Source organism: Juglans regia, chromosome 10 (assembly GCF_001411555.2).
Source record: "Juglans regia cultivar Chandler chromosome 10, Walnut 2.0, whole genome shotgun sequence".
In the NCBI taxonomy this organism is placed as follows: Eukaryota; Viridiplantae; Streptophyta; class Magnoliopsida; order Fagales; family Juglandaceae; genus Juglans; species Juglans regia.
Window position 1 is genome coordinate 36,590,877 of NC_049910.1, and position 18,598 is coordinate 36,609,474.

Consider the following 18,598-nt stretch of genomic DNA (forward strand, 5'->3'; position numbering starts at 1 on the left):
CCCACTAGGGACAGAGAACCGAAAGTTGGGACAATTTTTTTGTGGAAGAAGAAAACTACAGATGGCAGAAACAAGCATTTGTAGCTTGAAATTCAAAAGGAATTCCCTACTCCTAGCTTAGTGCGTAGTTATTATATAAATTCAAGCAGCAAGAGATCTCGTGACTCAGCACTCATGCTTTCAAAATCAACGAATATGACATCATGAGATTCGTGAACTGCTGAAGGAAGCATTTAGACAACATGAAAGGAACAAACTTTTGCAGAAACAGAAGAACATGATCTATAGATTACACTCTGCACATGACCATGATCCTGCTAGGTGTATGTGCATTGGGTAATCTCTACGCAATTGTTTTTATCTAATTAGTTATGTGCATGTTATTATGTAGTAGATTTGTATCGATGAATTTAAATCTCCCTGCAGGGTCAGGGGGCTTTGACGATCTTGCAACAATCACCTGATCTCTTTGTTTTACTATTAATTGGTCATCTTCTTGTTTCAGTTAACAAATAAAACATAATTTATACAGCAAATATTAGATTCACTTTCAGATGAAAATCTAGAAACACTAATTTCTTCCCATAAAAGGTCAAATAGGAGGAGTGATATAACTCCTTATAAAGCGTAAGATGAGTTTGTTCTTAAGCCATGTAGGACTTCTCAACACGCTCACTCTCACATGTGGGCCGGTATTTTCGATATCATCATTGTGAGTAGATCGCAGGAGCTCATTAACAGTCATAAATTAACCTGTTCTGATACTATAAAGAAACATTTATTTCTCCCTATAAAAGACCTAATTATAGGAAGAGTGAGGTAACTTCTTATAAAATTTAGAATGAGTTTATTTCTAAACCGTGTGAACCTCTCAACAAAAACATAACATTAACCAACAAGAAACTAGCTTCCTGTAAGATGTTTTAACTATGAATCCCTAGATGGTTAATGCATAGACAAAATATAAAGTTCATTTCTTTTTTTTTGTCCAACCACCGCGATCTTACTGTAATGACATGACGTACGCATTATATCTGAACTAGCATCTCCCTGTATTTTTTTTTTTTTTTTTGCACTTCAAAACACACATGTTTCTATGCGAAAACACACCACTAAACATAAATATATCAACTATGAATCCCTTGGTGGTTAATGCATAGACGGAAGCTCATCTTGGTAATTCATCGTTCGATTGGCACTATATATTTATTGGATCAAGATTAATCTCTGAATTAGTTCTTATCTAAACTTAGAGTAGGTTTGGGGGGTGAGATGAGAATTTTGTGTTTTGTTTTGAAGTTTAAAATATTAAGTTTTAATATTATTATTGTTTTGGGATTTGAAAAATGTGTATAGAGATTTGAAAAAATTGAATTGTTTATTATATTTTATATGTGAATTTAAAAAAGGTATAATGATGAGATGAGATGAGATGAGATGAGAATTTTATGTTTTATTTTAGCCCCAAACCTGCCCTTAATCAGGGTCTAAAGTGAGAGAGATAAATAGATGAAGTGAGTCCTATAATATTTATAACATAAATATAGTAGGACCCTTCATCTGTTTAGAGATAATCATTACTCGTGTGTCATGATGTTGGACACGACGTGCAGTACTAATTAAATACTAAATGCTCAATAAGTACTGATGACAGAAACCCTATATAAATTGGGCAATACGAGGAGCTACATGGGAGCACGTAGAGTCATGATGACGGGAACTGGCCAACTGGGCTGCGTCCCGGCTGAGCTTAGGCATGAGGCATGAGGCATGAGGGAGTGCGTACCAAGAGTTACGAGTGCCTGCGTGAGTTTTCAACGTAACTCTTCATATATATAAGTGATCATTTAATATATATACATTACAAGAAAAATAAATTTTTGTCGTAATTTTATTACGATGAAAAAATTATTTGTGATTAAAATAGACTCATTTTAATTATAAATAATTATTTTATTAGAATTAACTGACCACAAATAAACAATTTTCTTATAATGATATATGGTATATGAATTCTGCCTTTTAATTGATATATAATTACCAATTTGACATCTTATCGTATGGTACTCGTGATTGACGATTTGTAGGCGAAGAAGATCATTAATTTAAAAAGCAGCCAGCTTTCATGTTGGGACACATGATGACTACCTTTAATTTGATCTTTTACAGGACTTCTAGCTGTTAGTTATAAATTAGTGTGTAAACACATCCGTTAAAACCTTATAAATATAGTCACTACAAGAAAATTGAGCAATTTCGGCACCCAAATTCGCCGCAAAAGAGCCTCATAATCGCTGTTGTAGCTCAGATGCGGCGATCTATCAATCGCCGCACGATCGCCACAATCCTAAAGCCATTTCCGTTCTATAGCGGCGAATTTAAAAAATCGCCACAACTGCACTTATTTGCGGCGATTAATTATCGCCACAAAGGATACAAAAAAGCGCCGGGATGAAGGTTCCCGGGTCCAATATAATAGTCGCGAAAGACTTTTTTCACTGGGGTCGACTCCGCATAAACTGATGAAGAAGCCGATTACTGGGTTTTTGATGGGGCGGAACCGCGTACATTGCTTACGCGAGAATCACTGGTTCGTGAGTTAGCGGTTTCATTCGGTGGAAGTTGATTAGAGGAAATTTTGTGTGGGCGGTGCTGTAGCCAGAGAGAAATGGAGATGGGTGAAAGTTGGGGACGAGGAATGAGAAATCGGATTTGGGGGGAAATGTAAACTTTTCGTGGGGTGTTGGCGCCCACGACTTAAAATCACTATTGCGGCGAAATTATGCGACGCAATAAGATTTTATCATTTTGCGGCGGATAAATTCACCACAATTATCTTAAAAATCGCCGCGTAAAAATTAAACTTATTTGCGGCGAATAAATTCCGCCGCAAAAAACTTAAAATTCGCTGCAAAAAAATAAAATTAAAACCGAACCGCTGGGATATTGCGTCGAAGCAAAAATCGCCGTGAAAACTGGGCTATTGCGGCAATATTATTTCCAGCGGACAAAAAATCGCCGCAATAGCCCAATTTTCTTGTTGTGAGTTATAAAAAAAAGTTAAAATAAAATTATTTCTTATACTGTGATCATGTCGGAGACCTCAACATTAATAGTACTACTGCATTTGGTGTATCAATAGACTGTCTTAGAAATGAGAAATGATATTTGTAGTAGTGGAATATACAAATATCGCGTAATTTACTTAAAAAAATAAATAAATACAGAATCAGTATGAAAAAATATTAATTTTTTAATAATAGATCTTATACATTTTTAAATGAATTGTACGATATTTATATACTCTATGACTATATCTAACATTACTCAACATGTATCGTGCTAATCAGGGTTAGGATTGGTGTTGGAAGCACCACCATCCTTCTTGCGCGCTGAGCTAGCTAGCTTCTTCATGGGTGTTGAGTGCGATTGATTTTGTGGTTTGATCTTCAAGCTAACCCAGTTTGGAAGCTTTACTTCTAGAAGTGAAGCTTTCTTTTTGACCTTTGACTGTTAAATATGGCTTTTTGTCTGAATGGTAGTACAACCCCCTTAGGGACCATGCATGTATCGTCTATTATGATAAGGGCCGGGTTCAAACTCCCAACTACCAAGGCCGTTGTCTCTTAAAAATTACCTAGCAAATAATATATATATATACACGGTATTCTCTCGATCGTACTCTTCAGAAAGAAAAACTTAGGAGCCTGATGATCTAAATTAAGAAGGAGATAGTAGTATATATCTCATGATTTTTAGGGTTAATTTCATTATCGTATTGGCCGGGGTTCATGATCATCATCTCAAGTCAAAAGATTAAAAAACAAAGCACTTTATCGTCTATATTAATTATGTATATATACAAACACATATATGACGTGTCAGACGAACGATGGATCGATATGATCTGTATTATACAATACCATCGCGCGTCGACGTCAATATTTAAAGCATACAATGAACATGAATATGATGGTCTGCTGCATGCATGCATCTAGACATACGTACATACATACGTATATATCGAATGATGAGAAGTACTAGTACTACTGCAAACTTCAAAGTTGAAACGTACGGACATCGATCAATGGAACTCAGCCAAAACCTTGTTCACTACATAATTGGAGATGATACTATTGGTTTTCTGCGTTGGATGAAAGGCATCCCAGAATACAAACTTGTCTGCATCAGTGCATGTGAGTAAATTATTTCGGTTGCACGCATATCCCATCTCGAACACCCCGGTTGCACAACATGCCACTGAGGTCACCTCAAATCCTGCATGCATGTATGTGATCAATATTATTCATCTGATCATTAGATCGAACAGGCGGCCAGCATATATATATATATATATGTGTGTGTGTGTGTGTGTGTTTTAATTCACAGGCAAAAACCTCACTGATCTATATATATAAGGTAGAACTAGTACAGTATATATATTGATAAATTAAAGGCCAGCTACAAAAAAAAAAAAAAAGAAATCGAAGGAATTTATTAATTGGTTGGATCGATCTACCGCCCCAATTAAGTAAAGTGACTGTATATATATACTTAAATGTCAAAGAGAGATACGTAACATGTATATAATTGATCTCTGGTGGTTGGGAGGGTACGTGGCTAAAGAGAAAAAAGAGGAAAAAGGGGTTCATGCATACATGTTTGCTGTGACATGATGAATCCAACACATGCATGCGCATGCATAGCAGTACTACTACTACATGCATGTGGAGTACATGGGATACTAATTTAAAGCGCTTACCAAACAAAGAAGGTGCCTTTATGATGTTCATGAAAATGTAGTATGGGTTTGAAAACACCAATTTAATCCCAGAGAGCTCCTTGTTCAGCTCCATAGTCAGTTGCTTTAACTTGTCATTGAATTCCAAAGCCACTGTGTTGTACCTCTCGTTGCAGTCGTTCCCTCCCATAACATTCGTGGCTCTCTCCAGCGGCAGGCACCCCATTGGAGGCACCCCTCCCAGGGATATTTTTCGAGCTCCTAAACCATAGAGCGACCTGATGAAATTTCTGGCTATTCCAATCAGGAAGTCTTCGTACTGTGTGATGGTGAATTGGGATGAACGGTCTGATCTAGGGAAGGAGTAGTAGTTCTCCAGGAAATCATTTGTTCCTAAGCTCATCATGTGTAAAGCCTCGCTTATTGTTTGATCAGCTAGAGTTTCTCCAAGATAGGCTCTCAGCTTCATCTGATATTCCTTATAGTACTCTAATTCCTTCCAAAATGGTATCACAGACTGCAAGGCAGAAGTTCATATTTATAATTAATGGAACAATTAACTAAGAATTAAGCATATATATCAGATATATAATTAGTGAATACAAAAAGAATCATTATTAATATTATGGGAGGAATTTTATGCTCTAGATCATCACGTTTACCAAAGAAACTCATGCATAAAAAAAGGACAAGGAATCGGGATCCTCTCCATTTATGAAATACAAAAAGACAGGCTAGCTGCTGATCATTGTTTAGGACGTACGTTCCTCTTTTTTTTTTTTTTTTTAACAGAAAATAAGACAATTTTCGATCAGTCGCGGATCAGATCAGGACATGCATGCAACACCAACCCCTAATTGACAGGCAAGATCAGAAATATTATATATAGATCACTTTAAACATAATTATAATGTTTTTGTAAAAGAGAAGAAATAAAGAAAGAAAGAGGACTGCATGCATCCCATAATTTTATTTTTATTTGAGAAAACTTAGTTTGATTGGGATCAGGACTTAATTACGTACCAACACACCAGAAGTTGCATTGTCATAACCTGTCCCAGCAGAAGCAAATGTAACTCCGGTGGCAAAGTCTGAAATGTTATATGCAGGATCCAAGTAGGCTGGTATTATTGGCTTGAGGCCAAGGGCCTCAGAGATGAAGTCAGTAGCAATTCGGCCATTGCAGAACCTTCCAGTTGGCTTCCCGCCCTTAAAATCACGACCATATGGCTCGAAATTGCTCCTGGCAATGGTTGGAATCCAGTTGTTGTTTCCAGCATCCACTGATGAGTCCCCAAACACGATGATTGCCGGAACTTTGGCACCTGCAGTTTCGCCAAACAGTACGAGGAACTGGATTAACAGGAGCCATAATATTGTCATGGTATGCATACCTCCCATTTCTGGAACAAACTTGAACATGATTGGGTTGGAGAGAGAGGCCTGTAGTGAGAAATAAATAGAACATGCATGGGGTATCCGTACTATTATTCCAAATAAATAATGATCGAGATTGATCGGTTGTAAAATTAATGTGCATTTGATTCAAACTTGAGGGTAGAGAAGTCGTTGGGGAGTTTTAATTGCTGCATGCAGTCTACTTAATATACTTCCATTATTAATTATGGGCCGAGTTTGTCAAACATATGAACAGTACTCATCATGAGCCATGTTTACTGGTAGGAATTTTCTTTATCAGAGCTTTATTTTACACAAGAAAACTACTTATTTGATATAGTTATTTTTAGCTAAATAATTATTTTCAGCTAAAATAAATCTATTTTTTGTAAATAATAATTTTTCGTTTAAAAAATAGTCACAAGTATCCATTTTTCTTGTAATAATAGCTTTATCATCAATATTATATGATAGTGAAAATGGAAAAGCTAGAAAATCTGCTACAAGTTATTGATAATGTTAACTGATGATCTGTAGTTTAAGCGAAAGGTCTCAAATAAATTAATAGAATTTATGACAAACATAGTTCATCATTTTGCTATATATATCTTTCGAGGGGGCGAAACAATATTGATTAAGCATGAAGTCGTATATATAATTCAGCTGTTCTGTAGGCGTTTAACTTGAACATGCATGCATGCAGCTAGCTAGGTTACGATCTAGTACAAAGAAAATTTCTATAAAAAAAACTCACTGTCAATCCAAATATCTTTGAAAGGCCAAAACAATCTTTAAAAATAATTTTCAATATCGTTTCATTTGTATCAGAACGTTCTATGATTATACAAACACAAAACCGGCCAAAAGAATTTTATAAAAATTGAGTGTTGAGAAATAATTTTATATTGTCTGTGAATAAAATCTTTGGCATGTTTATATATAAAAAATAAAGAATCTTTTTTTATGGAACTGATTTTAAAGAAAGAATAATTTTTTTTATAGAACCGATTTTAAGAGATGAATTAGGCCGAATTTCTTCATTTAGAAAGTCCTGTCTCTAAAAAGTCCCTAACTTCGGCCAGCAACGTCCAGATCGCTACCTTTTCAAATCTCAATAAAAGCTTATCTCAAAACTTTATTGACTAAAATATGCTTAATTATTTAGGTGGTGCCTCGCCTTAATTTGTATAGAGAAATTCTATTTGCAGTTCCCACTTAGGGATTGTATGTGCAGGCTCTTTATTAAATGAGAAAAATCATCATTTCAGGAGGGATAGTTTTGTAATTTTTAAAAAAATTAAAGATAAAATTACCTAGGCTTGTATTGCAGTCTCCAAATGGGGACTGTATCTAGCATTGCTCATTTGTATAACCCAAGAAAAAAAAGCTATCTATAATATTTTATCGAAAATTAGATAAATTTTCCAGAAAATTACTTAAATCCCAACAGGTTTGGATTAGTACTTTAATAATTAAGAGAATAAACTTGTTTTCCTTTTATGAGTTGCATGTGATTATTTTACATCATGATGATGATGAATCTCATATATATAAATTAATTACAAGTAATCACCCAAAAAAGAATCAATTGTCAACTTCTTCCGTGTATTATTTGAGAGAACATGAGCCGGCCAATAGCTAGGGGCAACAGTAGACTCACTGTACTGAGATCATCACAACTTCCACCTAATAGCTACACCAAAGGAGAGAGAAGGAGAGAGAGAGAGAGAGAGAGAGAGAGAGAGATTCAATTATTAATGGTCCTTAATTTGTATAGTGGTTGCAACCTCCCATGAAAGTGACAAATTCTATGGATGCATTGAAAGCTCCGCGCGCAACAGAAATGGAGGCGTACGTGCTGGGTTTTAATTTAGGCTAAGAATTTGAAATAAAGTAAAAAGGCCAAGTAGCATATATATATATATATATATATGCTATATATATTTAATTCCTTAGCAATTATTAGTAGTAGTACTACTACAACATTATATATATTTAGAAAGAGATCATCAGATTTAGAGACCTGCCGGCCGGCCGGGGGGATTGCATGCAATAAATTAACTACGTACGTACAACATTTATATATATATCTACCAGCGCATGAAGAAGGTACCATATAATATAGATAGAGTAATACTATACACGACACTCTCATTCTAATTTGATCATACTGAATAGCATATAATACATTCATCACCATTATATAATAAAGAAGTATATAATATATTAATGATAATTTAATAGTGATAACATGTCTTACTTAGTGATATGAAAATGAGATGGCAGTACTATAATGTATAAAATTTTCTTATTATATATATATATATATATATATATATATTATATATGTCATGCACCACGCTACGATCGATCCAGCTAGCTAGCTCGAAAGGAGGCCCATGCATCCATATATATACGTACACTAGTCCTCAATTATCAGTCGACGCCACAACTATATATATATATATATATATATATATATATATGCCATGCAGTTCATGCAGCTACGTACGATGGATCCTTGCTAGCTAGCTTGCTCGAAAGGAGGCCAACCATCTTTTTTAATAGTCTAATTATAAGTTGGTACATATAATTTAGCAGCAAATTATACGTACGTCCACAAATTAAGTTAATCGTGAACTTTCAGCTACAATCATCCCATGATCAGGCCATGAAACTAGCTAGAGAGAGCAAAAAGTGAATATATAGAAATTTTTTTTTTTTTTTGAATTTTTGGGGATGCTACAACAGTGCAAGGAAAATATATTGATGCAAAAAGCCTTCTTTTAATGCAACTGACTATTTGCAAATGAACAATATTAATTCGTTGCCTGACCCACTTTCAAAATTGCCACGTTGGTGAATGTCTACACCAACAAGTTATTTTTTTGGTTGCAAATAAGGACTTTTGGTAACAACATTCTTTCCTTGCAAATGTATATCTTCTCATTGTTATTATCCATCCAAGGGATATGGGCAACAGTTGCAATTAGTCTTTTATCAACAAAATATTTTTTTTACAAATGTACAATTGCAACGAATTTACTTTTTTTGCAAATGTATTGAAGAAATGAACTTCATCCTTGCAAATATGAATTTAATGCGTTGCAAACTCATTGAAACGATTTGTTTTCTTTGCAATTCTACAGTTGCAACAATTTCACTTCGTTGCAAATATACAGTAGCAACGAGTTCAATTCATTGCAATATAATACATCTGCAACAAATTGATTCATTGCAGAATTGCATTTGCAACGAATCCACATCGTTGCAAATGTTGTTCACCAACGAAATGCATTCGTTGCAAACATACTGAAACAACAAATGTAATTAGTTGGAATCATCATTTGCAACGTTGTATATTCGTTGCAAATGATTTTTCTCAGTAGATCAATTTGTTGCAAATGGACATTTGCAATGATGTATATTCGTTACAAATGTATTTCACCAACCAAACACTTTCGTTTCAAATTGTTTTCTTGCAAGTTGTGAAGTTGCAACGAATTGTATTTCTTGCAAATGTATATTTCACCTAAAAAATATTTCTTGCAAATGTATCACTGCTAATGAGGATACATATTTTTGCAATGAAATTAAACCGTTGTTAATGGGTCGAAATTTTTTGCAATGCAAAAATGTCATTGATATTGTCTTAAAATTGTTGCTAACTGAATAGGCATTCCAGAGTCGAAGATTTTTGTAACGATTATTTTGCAAGAAAATTTTTTCGTTCAAATTGTATCCATTTGCAAAGAGAAATAGACTTTTGTTGCAAAACATTAGATCTGAAAAAAATTTACTTTCAAATAATGGTTGCAAAAAGTCTTTCTTGTTGTAGTGAACCTGGCTTTAGCAATGCAAGATATTTAGAAATCAAGTCCTAATTATGTGGGGGTGCATGGTTTTTATTAATTTTACCTATTAATTAAAGTTTAGCTAGAAAGAGTATAGCTGGCTAGGCCACTTCTATGTATTGCTGCGGTCCTGCAATTTGATTAATTGAGGTATTGCATATGTAGTACTTAGTGTAGTGTATAGGTACACATGCAATATATATATATAGTCATATCGTGTTATCAAGTAGTACCTTTGATGGTGAAATAACCAGCTCATTCTGGATGTATTATTAGCATTTTAACGGAGTCGACTCCAATTCGAATTGAATATTTAATCATGTTTAACTTCTGTTTGTTTAAGTTTGCTTTATATATATATATATATATATATATATATATATATATATATATATATCAATCAAGGTCGAGCTTATTATCAAATCAAAATTTTGCGTTTACAGCTGAATCACAAGAAAAATGAGTATTTATGACGAATTATTTGATACAAAAATGATTAGTTATGACAATAATTGACTCATTTTGAAAAGAAATAATCATTTTTATAAAAAATAATTGGCAGTTAGTATACAGATTTCTTGTAGTGATGCTTCATTTATTTTTCGAACAAATTTAACCTTCTTCACCAAGTACTTGATCATTAATTTATTGTTTCTTAAACGAAATGAGTTTTTAATTTACGTATTAAAATTATATACATTTTCAGATATTTGTATATTAATTATATATGAGTTACTCAAATATGTTGAGATTATAACCAGCTTTAAGATCATAGTAAGGCAAACTATACATATGAACAAATCAAAAAATCTTATGTTTTTAATAAACCATATATGATTTTTTTTTTCCACAAAATATCTTTTTTATTATATATTAATCCTTATGATTTTATCTTCAAAGTATGAAAAAACCAACGTTGAGTTTCAATAAATATCTTTATATAGTATATATATGCACACATTCATATTAATTATCAATATAGAATATTTATACTCAGAAGAATTCAAAAACGACATATATCTTATTAGGAACATGATTCTCTATTATCAATTAATTAATATACTATGCTATAAAAATCATCAACAAGGAATTTATATACAAACTTATACAAGTCGAATCTAGCTTATATGAGTTTGGTTTGTTTATTATAGAAGTCTATATATTATTCAACTTGATTCCTTAATTAAACGAATCGAACTCGAGCCGAGTTTGTACGCATTAAAGCTAGACATGTTAATGTATACCTAGATCATATACAACCTTATTGAGTGTTATCATTAAAGACTGGTTGAGTTTCTTGTAAAATTAGTGAGCATGAATGTCACAAAAATTAGCTAGCTGATGAGTAATTGTGGCGCTAATTTCCTCATGTTAGGTTTCATTAATATGCGATAGGCCTAATGCCATTTTGTTGGAGAAATTAGCAACTAAGACTATGTTTAGATGCTGAGTAAATCTCAGATGACTAGTAAATAGTAATAAAAAGATAGTAAATAATAATATAAAAAAATAATAAATAATTTATAAATAATAGTAAAATAAGGAATCTAAAACTACTTGACTTACCAAACACAACCTAGACATTTATATATTACGAGGGCTTTGATCTTTTGGGGAGCTTTGGCGAAATGTCTTAAAAATGGCCTACCCATTGAGCAATTACTATTAGGGCAGGTTTGGTAACTAAAACAAAATACAAAATTCTCATCTCATCTCATCATTACACATTTTTCAAATCTCTATTCAAAATATAATAAACAATTCAACTTTTTCAAATTCCAATACACATTTTTCAAATTCCAAAACAATAATAATATTAAAATATAATATTTTAAACTTCAAAACAAAATATAAAATTTTCATCTCATCCCCCAGACCTTTCCTTAATATTTTACTTGGGTTTAAGATCATTGAAAATTAGGGCAATAATTACTAAATTGAAAAGGGCAAAATAGCCCATCTAGGCCTATAATTATGAATGAGACCCAATCCATTAGAACAATAATTTTAACTAATTTCCGGCCCACTTCACTTGATTCAGGTCCAAACAAATATATATTGGCCCAGATATAGTTTATCGAACGACGACGTTTAGTTAACAAATGTAATCAAATAATAAACTCCTCAGCCTAATGTACGCACTTTCTCGCTGCTGCCGAAACTGTACTTTGAACCAAAACCCCCGTCGGCCTTCTGTTCTCTTTCCCCAACTCGCAGCTTTTTCGTAACCTATAAGTGCTTTCTGTTCTCCTGTGTAGCTAAATCAACTTGCCTGATTATTTGTAGTTTATTTCTTGTCTTCATAGTTTTGCTTTACCCAGAATGAGATGATTTCTTTTTCATTTCTCACTGTCTACTCAAAATTGTATGTTTTATATGAATGCTAGTGTTTTTACTGCTCAAGTTAATTCGTTGATTTTTTTTTTTTTTTTTCTTTTGGCGTCTAAAATTTCCCTCGGACGTTCTGTGTTTGAGTCTTGCCGGCATTGCCGCTATATTCCTTAAATTCGAGCATACAAGGCAGAATGAAACTAGATTTCTTATGTTATCAGTTGGTCGAACTCATTTAAGTAGTACTACACTCATTTCAAAATCCGTAATGGGTATGAATGAATTGGGTTTGTGTATTTGTTAGTTATTAATGCCAGTGCATGATGATCGGCATATGTAATTCACACATTGTGTGATAGATTGATAAGTATCATTTATTTTGTATTAATAATAACTAAGAATAATCTTAAATACTCTAAAAACGTACAAGAATACAATAAAGACTTGAATTATGTAGTTTCTTTTTTATTTTTCAATTTCGTTCTGTTGATCTATCACTTATTCACTTTTCATCGTGATGTGAATTTCTTTAACATAAATGTTCCTTTGTGTGCAGAATGCTTAGGACATGTTGTTCAGAAAACAGTGGAAGCTGGACAATGACAGTAATGTGGGCTTTTCTAGGCTATGGAGACGATATATATCAATGCCGGGCAGAGCTGTAGTAGATATGGCTGCGAAAGATGGGGAACTGAGGGTCTTCATAGTTGCTGGAGAGGTTTCAGGGGATTCCATTGGTTCTCGTCTCATGGCGTCTTTAAAGAAGCACTGTTCGGTTCCTACCCATTTCTCGGGTGTTGGAGGGTAAGCTACTACTTACCCAGCTTTTTCATTAAATTCACTTTTTGTGACGAAATTTCTTTCTATGTACCTATATGTATGATGCACTTGTTGTCTCCCAGTTACTTTTTTTTTTTTCCCTGGTAAGTTTCCAGTTATTGATTAGTCCAACTAGTGACCTGACAGTCTGTAAGATTTTTATGGTAAATTGATTTACTTGGCTTTTACTTTCCTTCTTAAAGATTTTTCATGGAAAGAGAAAAGATTCATGTGAATGACATCCATGCATGGTGTAAGAAATAGTGATTTAGCATGAATCCTTCCCAACGAATTCTGAAAAAATAATATTGTTCTGCTTATCTTAGCATGCTTGTGAAATTAATAACTTGAAACAGAATATGAACCTGTCACCTCTTTTCTTACTGCACTCTTTATGAATTCCCTTTAAGATTGTATGCTGTTGTATCTATTCAGATCCATGATGTCCAGGCAAGGACTAAACTCTCTGTTTCCTATGGAGCATATTTCAGTGATGGGGATATGGGAGTTGTTGCCGCATCTGAATAACTTCAGAGTAAGGAGCAACAAAATAGTCTTTTTACTTACACGAGTCTCTTGCATTGTGAGGGAAAGCCTTTGTGTATCAATGCATCTTACGTAGCTTACATATTAATACCAAAGCTTGAAAATTTCAGTTGAAGCTGAAGGAAACGGTAGAGGCCGCTTTTCTTTTTCAGCCCCATGTTGTTGTAACAGTGGATTCCAAGGGGTTCTCATTTCGTCTCCTAAAGCAGTTACGGGGTAATGTGCGGTAGATAATTGCAGTTGTAATCATTCATTCTGTGCTGCTTATACCACCAGTATGGTGTAGGAAAATTGAGGAATCTTTTTGGCAGCTAATTACAGTCAGAGAGGATTGGTTAGTCCAGTACACTTCCATTATGTAGCACCATCATTCTGGGCATGGAGAGGGGGTGAAGCAAGACTCAAAGGCCTAGCCGAATTTGTGGATCAAGTATTCTGCATACTTCCAAATGAGGAGGAAGTTTGCAAATCAAATGGCTTGGATGCAACCTTTGTTGGCCACCCCATTCTGGAGGATATTGTTTATCCGAATTCGGTATAGATTCATGTTCTGGTCTGGTTTAAATTTACTTGTAGCTCTTTGATTGAGTCCACGTATTCGATTAGTCAGATAGGTGTTGTTTTCTCAGGGAAAATATACATCTATTTGTTATTTTTAATTTCTTTGTGAACAGGTTACCAAAAAAGGCCTAACTTCATTCCTAGTGTCAGTATTATTCAATTTGACTTGAAGTTTGTTCAGTACTTACGCATCTGGGTGACTCTGTTTAGGGAAAGGACGTCTCACCATGTGAGTGGAAGGTAGATGGAGATTGTGAAGATTTTCGAAGTAAAAATGCAATACCTGCCGGTAAAGTTATCTAGTGAAGCTCTTGGTTTTATAAATATTCTCTAGTGCAGAGTGATATACTTTATTATTAGGAAGTACATCACCAGTCTCTGGTACATCTGAGAATTGGGAGTTGATTGAGATTACTAGATTGGAACTTTGAATTGTATTTAGCATGCTATGATTCTTTTTTCCATATCCTTGTGATACCCCATATGATATGGATAAGGGTAGGTGATGTATGGGATCCCACATTGCTTGGGAAGGAGAAGTTCTTGCTCTTTATAAGGTTTCAATGGGGCTCCAATTGTATCATTGACTAGTCCTTTTAGAATATAGGCCATGTGTTTTGGGCCTTCCATTGGGGCATTACACTTCTTGATGGTGCACCTTCAGTTTTTTGCTTTTTTCATCAGCTGATATGTGGAACAGACATTATTAGTAAATAACTGCAACTTGTAAGGCTCGCACGTTATCTCCTAGTAGACATCATGTTATAAATTATAAATCATGGGCTGGAATTTCTTTTTTCTTGAACAGTGTGGTTGTGCTCACATGTGTATGCATCATTATTATATATATTGACATTGAAATGCACAGCACCACCTTGTATTTGCACTTCATGTACTTTACTTTTAATAGGGACCACAGTCATTAGCTTGCTTCCTGGAAGCAGATTGCAAGAGGTCACGCGGATGCTTCCCATTTTTGCAAACACAATGGAATTATTAAAGGAATCCTTTCCTGAGTTGATGTCAGTCATCCATGTTGCTCCGAATCAGCATGTAGAGAAGTACATCACGGAAGTCGTGCATAAGTGGCCTGTGCCTGTTTTATTGCTTCCAGGAGGATCACCAAAGCTCAAATATGATGCATTCAGTGTTAGTCCTCCCCGTTCTCCTCTCTGTGTAATAAATGACGATAACATTTGATATGTCAAAATTTCCTTGCTGAGGCAGAACAAGGGTTTATTGGAACCCCATTCGTTACTGTCTTGTAATTGCAACTGAAAAAACGAAATAGAACTACAATTGAAGACAAATTATTGGATTATAATACGTAAAGGCACACATGATGTAAATTCATCAAGATCTTGTCAAAGTGCCTCTTAGAAAATTTGGTTTAGTTGATCCTAGTGATGCACATATATTTGTTTTTTGATTTGGTGAATCTATGAGTGAAATATGAAATACTAGTGACTCACCTTGAGAGCTGGTGTTTTGGTGTATCATATGTAGGTTTGTCATGACTCATACATAGTTTCGTTAGGTCTTAAACCTGGCAATGTTAAATTTGGCATCTAGTTGGGTGTTTGTCTGGATACCTGAGGTATAGCACCTGAAGTATAGCTAAAAGGAATGGTTTAGATAAGATTTCAATTATTGTTAAAACTTTAGCCAAAGCTTTCTACACATATTGACTTGAACAACTTGCAGGCGAGTAGGGTTGCGCTATGCGCCTCTGGTACAGTTGCTTTGGAGTTGCAGCTTGCACGGTTGCCATGTATTGTTGCTTATCGAGCCCATTTCCTAACTGAATGGTTTATTCGTTATAAAGCGAAGATATCATATATTTCACTCCCCAATATTCTATTGGACTCGGCTGTTATTCCTGAAGCTCTCTTTGAAGAATGCACACCTACAAAGCTTGCCCCACTGCTCATGTACAATTTTTGTTGTGATGCAAGCATGGTTATTTCTTGAAACTGTTTTTTTTTTATCGAAATTATGGGATGTACAAAAGTGCAAAGCTTTTGAAATTAGCGGAAAAGATGATTCTCACCTTGTTATGTATAACTTTATCATATTGGTCGAATGCAGGAAATTGATACACGATAGAGGCCCCCGAGAAGAACAGATTATTGCTGCTGAAAAGATCATCAGACTTCTATATCCTTCAGAAATGACCAACTTGTTACAGCAGGATTCAAGATTGAGATTCCCTGATTGCACACCAAGTATGATAGCAGCATCCACCATATTACACTATGTGAAGTCCCGATGACTGCTTATCATTTATTTGGGGAAAAATGTTGTCCAATTGTTGATATTATATTGGTAATAAAATCTTTTTGCCTCTGAAGATTGGCGGTGGATAGTTTAATTTCATTTTCATTCTTTTTGTTATCGACAAAGCAACCTCGATGTTATGGGCCAACATATCTTGATATCAGTTTGTGCAGAGTTGGGGGCACTACTACAGATTATAGTTTTTGTGACGTAAGAAACCGTCACAAAATAATTTCTGTGACGGTTAAAAGCTGTCCATGCACAGACACAACAATAGCGTCATAAAATATATATTATGTCGGTTTACTATTTAATCATCATAAAAAATATTTTTTGTGACGGTAGAAAGTATGCCGTTTGTTTTTTTTTGTGCTAACGTGATGAAAGATTTGTGACGGTCCATCTCCGTCATAGAAAGTATGTTTGCATGTATGTCTTCACATTCAAACGGGAACTTGCTCGACTCACATACGAACGTTATTTTTTCTAACGTTATTTTTTCTAACGTTCGATTATAGTAGTATGAATGGTTAGTAAAACACGTTTGCACATATATGTCGTTCGAACGTTGGCAATGTGATTTTGGAATGATACAATATTTTTAGTTCGAACTACAGTTTATCATTAATTTGAATGTGAGGAATTACACATTTGGATGTGAAAGGCTTCGTTTGCACGTTGTACAATGCTACATGCTCGAATGCGATATTCTATGTTCAAACGTTGAGGTGTTCGAACATTTACTATCACACATATCAACTGATATCTATTCTGACATTGTCTTGAATGTGAAGGACACGTTTAAACTTGTGTGGTTTACATTTGAACGTAAATTCAATTATAGTTAATACATAGATAAAACTAAATATCACTCTAATTATCAAAATTGTATCATGCACAAAAAATAAACAATCTCTGAAAATAATTTAAGACTAGGCTACAAATTAAATTGTAATGAAAAAGGTGAAAATTGTTTGAAACATAGATTAAAATTCATTTCTTTTTCTTTTCCCGACCACCGCATCTTGCTGCAGCGACATCACGCGTTCCATCTGGACTAGCATCTCCCTCTGTATTTGTTTTTGCACTTCAAAACACACATGTTTCTATGCCAAAACACACCACCAAAACATAATATCAATTTATTCAAAGCATATATTAATTATACAAAGCATGCCCAAGTTTATAAAACCTTTCGCATGTTACCAACTCATTCCATTAATGTCAAAGGTCCTTTGGACCAGATGTCATAAGGTTTAGTCTCCAAATGAGAGAACCAGGTTTGAAACCCCCACCCCTTGATATATATATAAACTCATTACATTAATCGATTAAGCACACCAAGTGTTTTATTTAACCACTTTAAAACCACCAAACAATAGGACCATACAAACCACATCTTCAAAAACTTGGAAAACCCCATCAACATGTTTCTATATGGAAAAACACACCATCAAACATAATATTAATTTATTCAAAGCGTATATTAATTATACAAAGCATACCCAAGTTTATAAAACCTATCACATGTTACTAACCCATTCCGTTAATTGATTAAACACACTAAGTGTTTTATTTAAACACTTTACAACCACCAAACAATAGGATTATAGGACCATACAAACCACATCTTCAAAAGTTTTCCAAACTACATCAATTTATTCAAACAAAAATCCAATCAAATTAGAAATAAATACTTTCATATCTCAAATAAAAACAAACAACTTAACTACTAATATATACTAAACAATATAAGAGGGACCAATATAAGTATAAAACATAGTCACTAGTCTAACAACATTACACAGCACCAACATGATCACATTACTTAAAATCATTTAAAACATCTAACGAAACATGAAATTTCCATCAAGGTAGCTAGAATACTACCTCCAACGCACACTCTCACTTCCAAATCCCTTCAACAAGCTCCAAATAGCACTCTTAAAAACAAACACAACATTAAATTAATATAAATTTACAAAACATAGGCTATAAAAAATTAAAGAAAAATCCAAAGAAAACAAAAGAGAAATGTGGGGGTTTGTACATACCGGACGAATTTCAGACT

The 18,598-nt window shown here is 34.1% G+C and overlaps 2 protein-coding genes across 5 annotated transcripts; one reads left to right on the top strand and one right to left on the bottom strand.

Moving 5' to 3' along the window:
- Positions 1–3,832: 3,832 nt before the first annotated feature.
- Positions 3,833–6,208, bottom strand: LOC109020527 (GDSL esterase/lipase At2g04570). Its single transcript, XM_019003006.2, has 3 exons — positions 5,765–6,208; positions 4,763–5,258; positions 3,833–4,278 (listed from the first exon to the last, which is right to left on the bottom strand). The coding sequence occupies exons 1-3, from the start codon at positions 6,161–6,163 to the stop codon at positions 4,085–4,087; spliced, it is 1,089 nt and encodes a 362-aa protein (XP_018858551.1). The 5' UTR covers positions 6,164–6,208; the 3' UTR covers positions 3,833–4,084.
- Positions 6,209–12,133: 5,925 nt separating this feature from the next.
- Positions 12,134–16,714, top strand: LOC109020525 (probable lipid-A-disaccharide synthase, mitochondrial). Of its 4 annotated transcripts, none has more exons than XM_019003001.2 (9): positions 12,134–12,177; positions 12,881–13,128; positions 13,579–13,678; positions 13,800–13,905; positions 14,001–14,224; positions 14,461–14,539; positions 15,161–15,399; positions 15,955–16,181; positions 16,339–16,713. In XM_019003001.2, the coding sequence occupies exons 2-9, from the start codon at positions 12,893–12,895 to the stop codon at positions 16,520–16,522; spliced, it is 1,395 nt and encodes a 464-aa protein (XP_018858546.1). In that variant the 5' UTR covers positions 12,134–12,177; positions 12,881–12,892; the 3' UTR covers positions 16,523–16,713. The 4 variants fall into 4 exon arrangements, with proteins under 4 accessions (XP_018858546.1, XP_018858545.1, XP_018858548.1 ...); XM_019003000.2 differs by having other exon boundaries at positions 12,149–12,228; XM_019003003.2 differs by having other exon boundaries at positions 12,149–13,128; positions 15,170–15,399; positions 16,339–16,714.
- The last annotated feature ends 1,884 nt before the right edge of the window (positions 16,715–18,598 follow it).

Excerpts from the sequence above, each read along its gene's own strand:
- LOC109020527 (XM_019003006.2), bottom strand. The coding sequence starts at position 6,163 with ATGTTCAAGTTTGTTCCAGAAATGGGAGGTATGCATACCATGACAATA. Across the intron at positions 5,259-5,764 it reads ATGCAACTTCTGGTGTGTTG|TCTGTGATACCATTTTGGAA; the intron begins GTACGTAATTAA and ends TCTGCCTTGCAG. Across the intron at positions 4,279-4,762 it reads AAAGGCACCTTCTTTGTTTG|GATTTGAGGTGACCTCAGTG; the intron begins GTAAGCGCTTTA and ends ACATGCATGCAG.
- LOC109020525 (XM_019003001.2), top strand. The coding sequence starts at position 12,893 with ATGTTGTTCAGAAAACAGTGGAAGCTGGACAATGACAGTAATGTGGGC. Across the intron at positions 13,679-13,799 it reads CGCATCTGAATAACTTCAGA|TTGAAGCTGAAGGAAACGGT; the intron begins GTAAGGAGCAAC and ends TGAAAATTTCAG. Across the intron at positions 14,540-15,160 it reads TAAAAATGCAATACCTGCCG|GGACCACAGTCATTAGCTTG; the intron begins GTAAAGTTATCT and ends TACTTTTAATAG.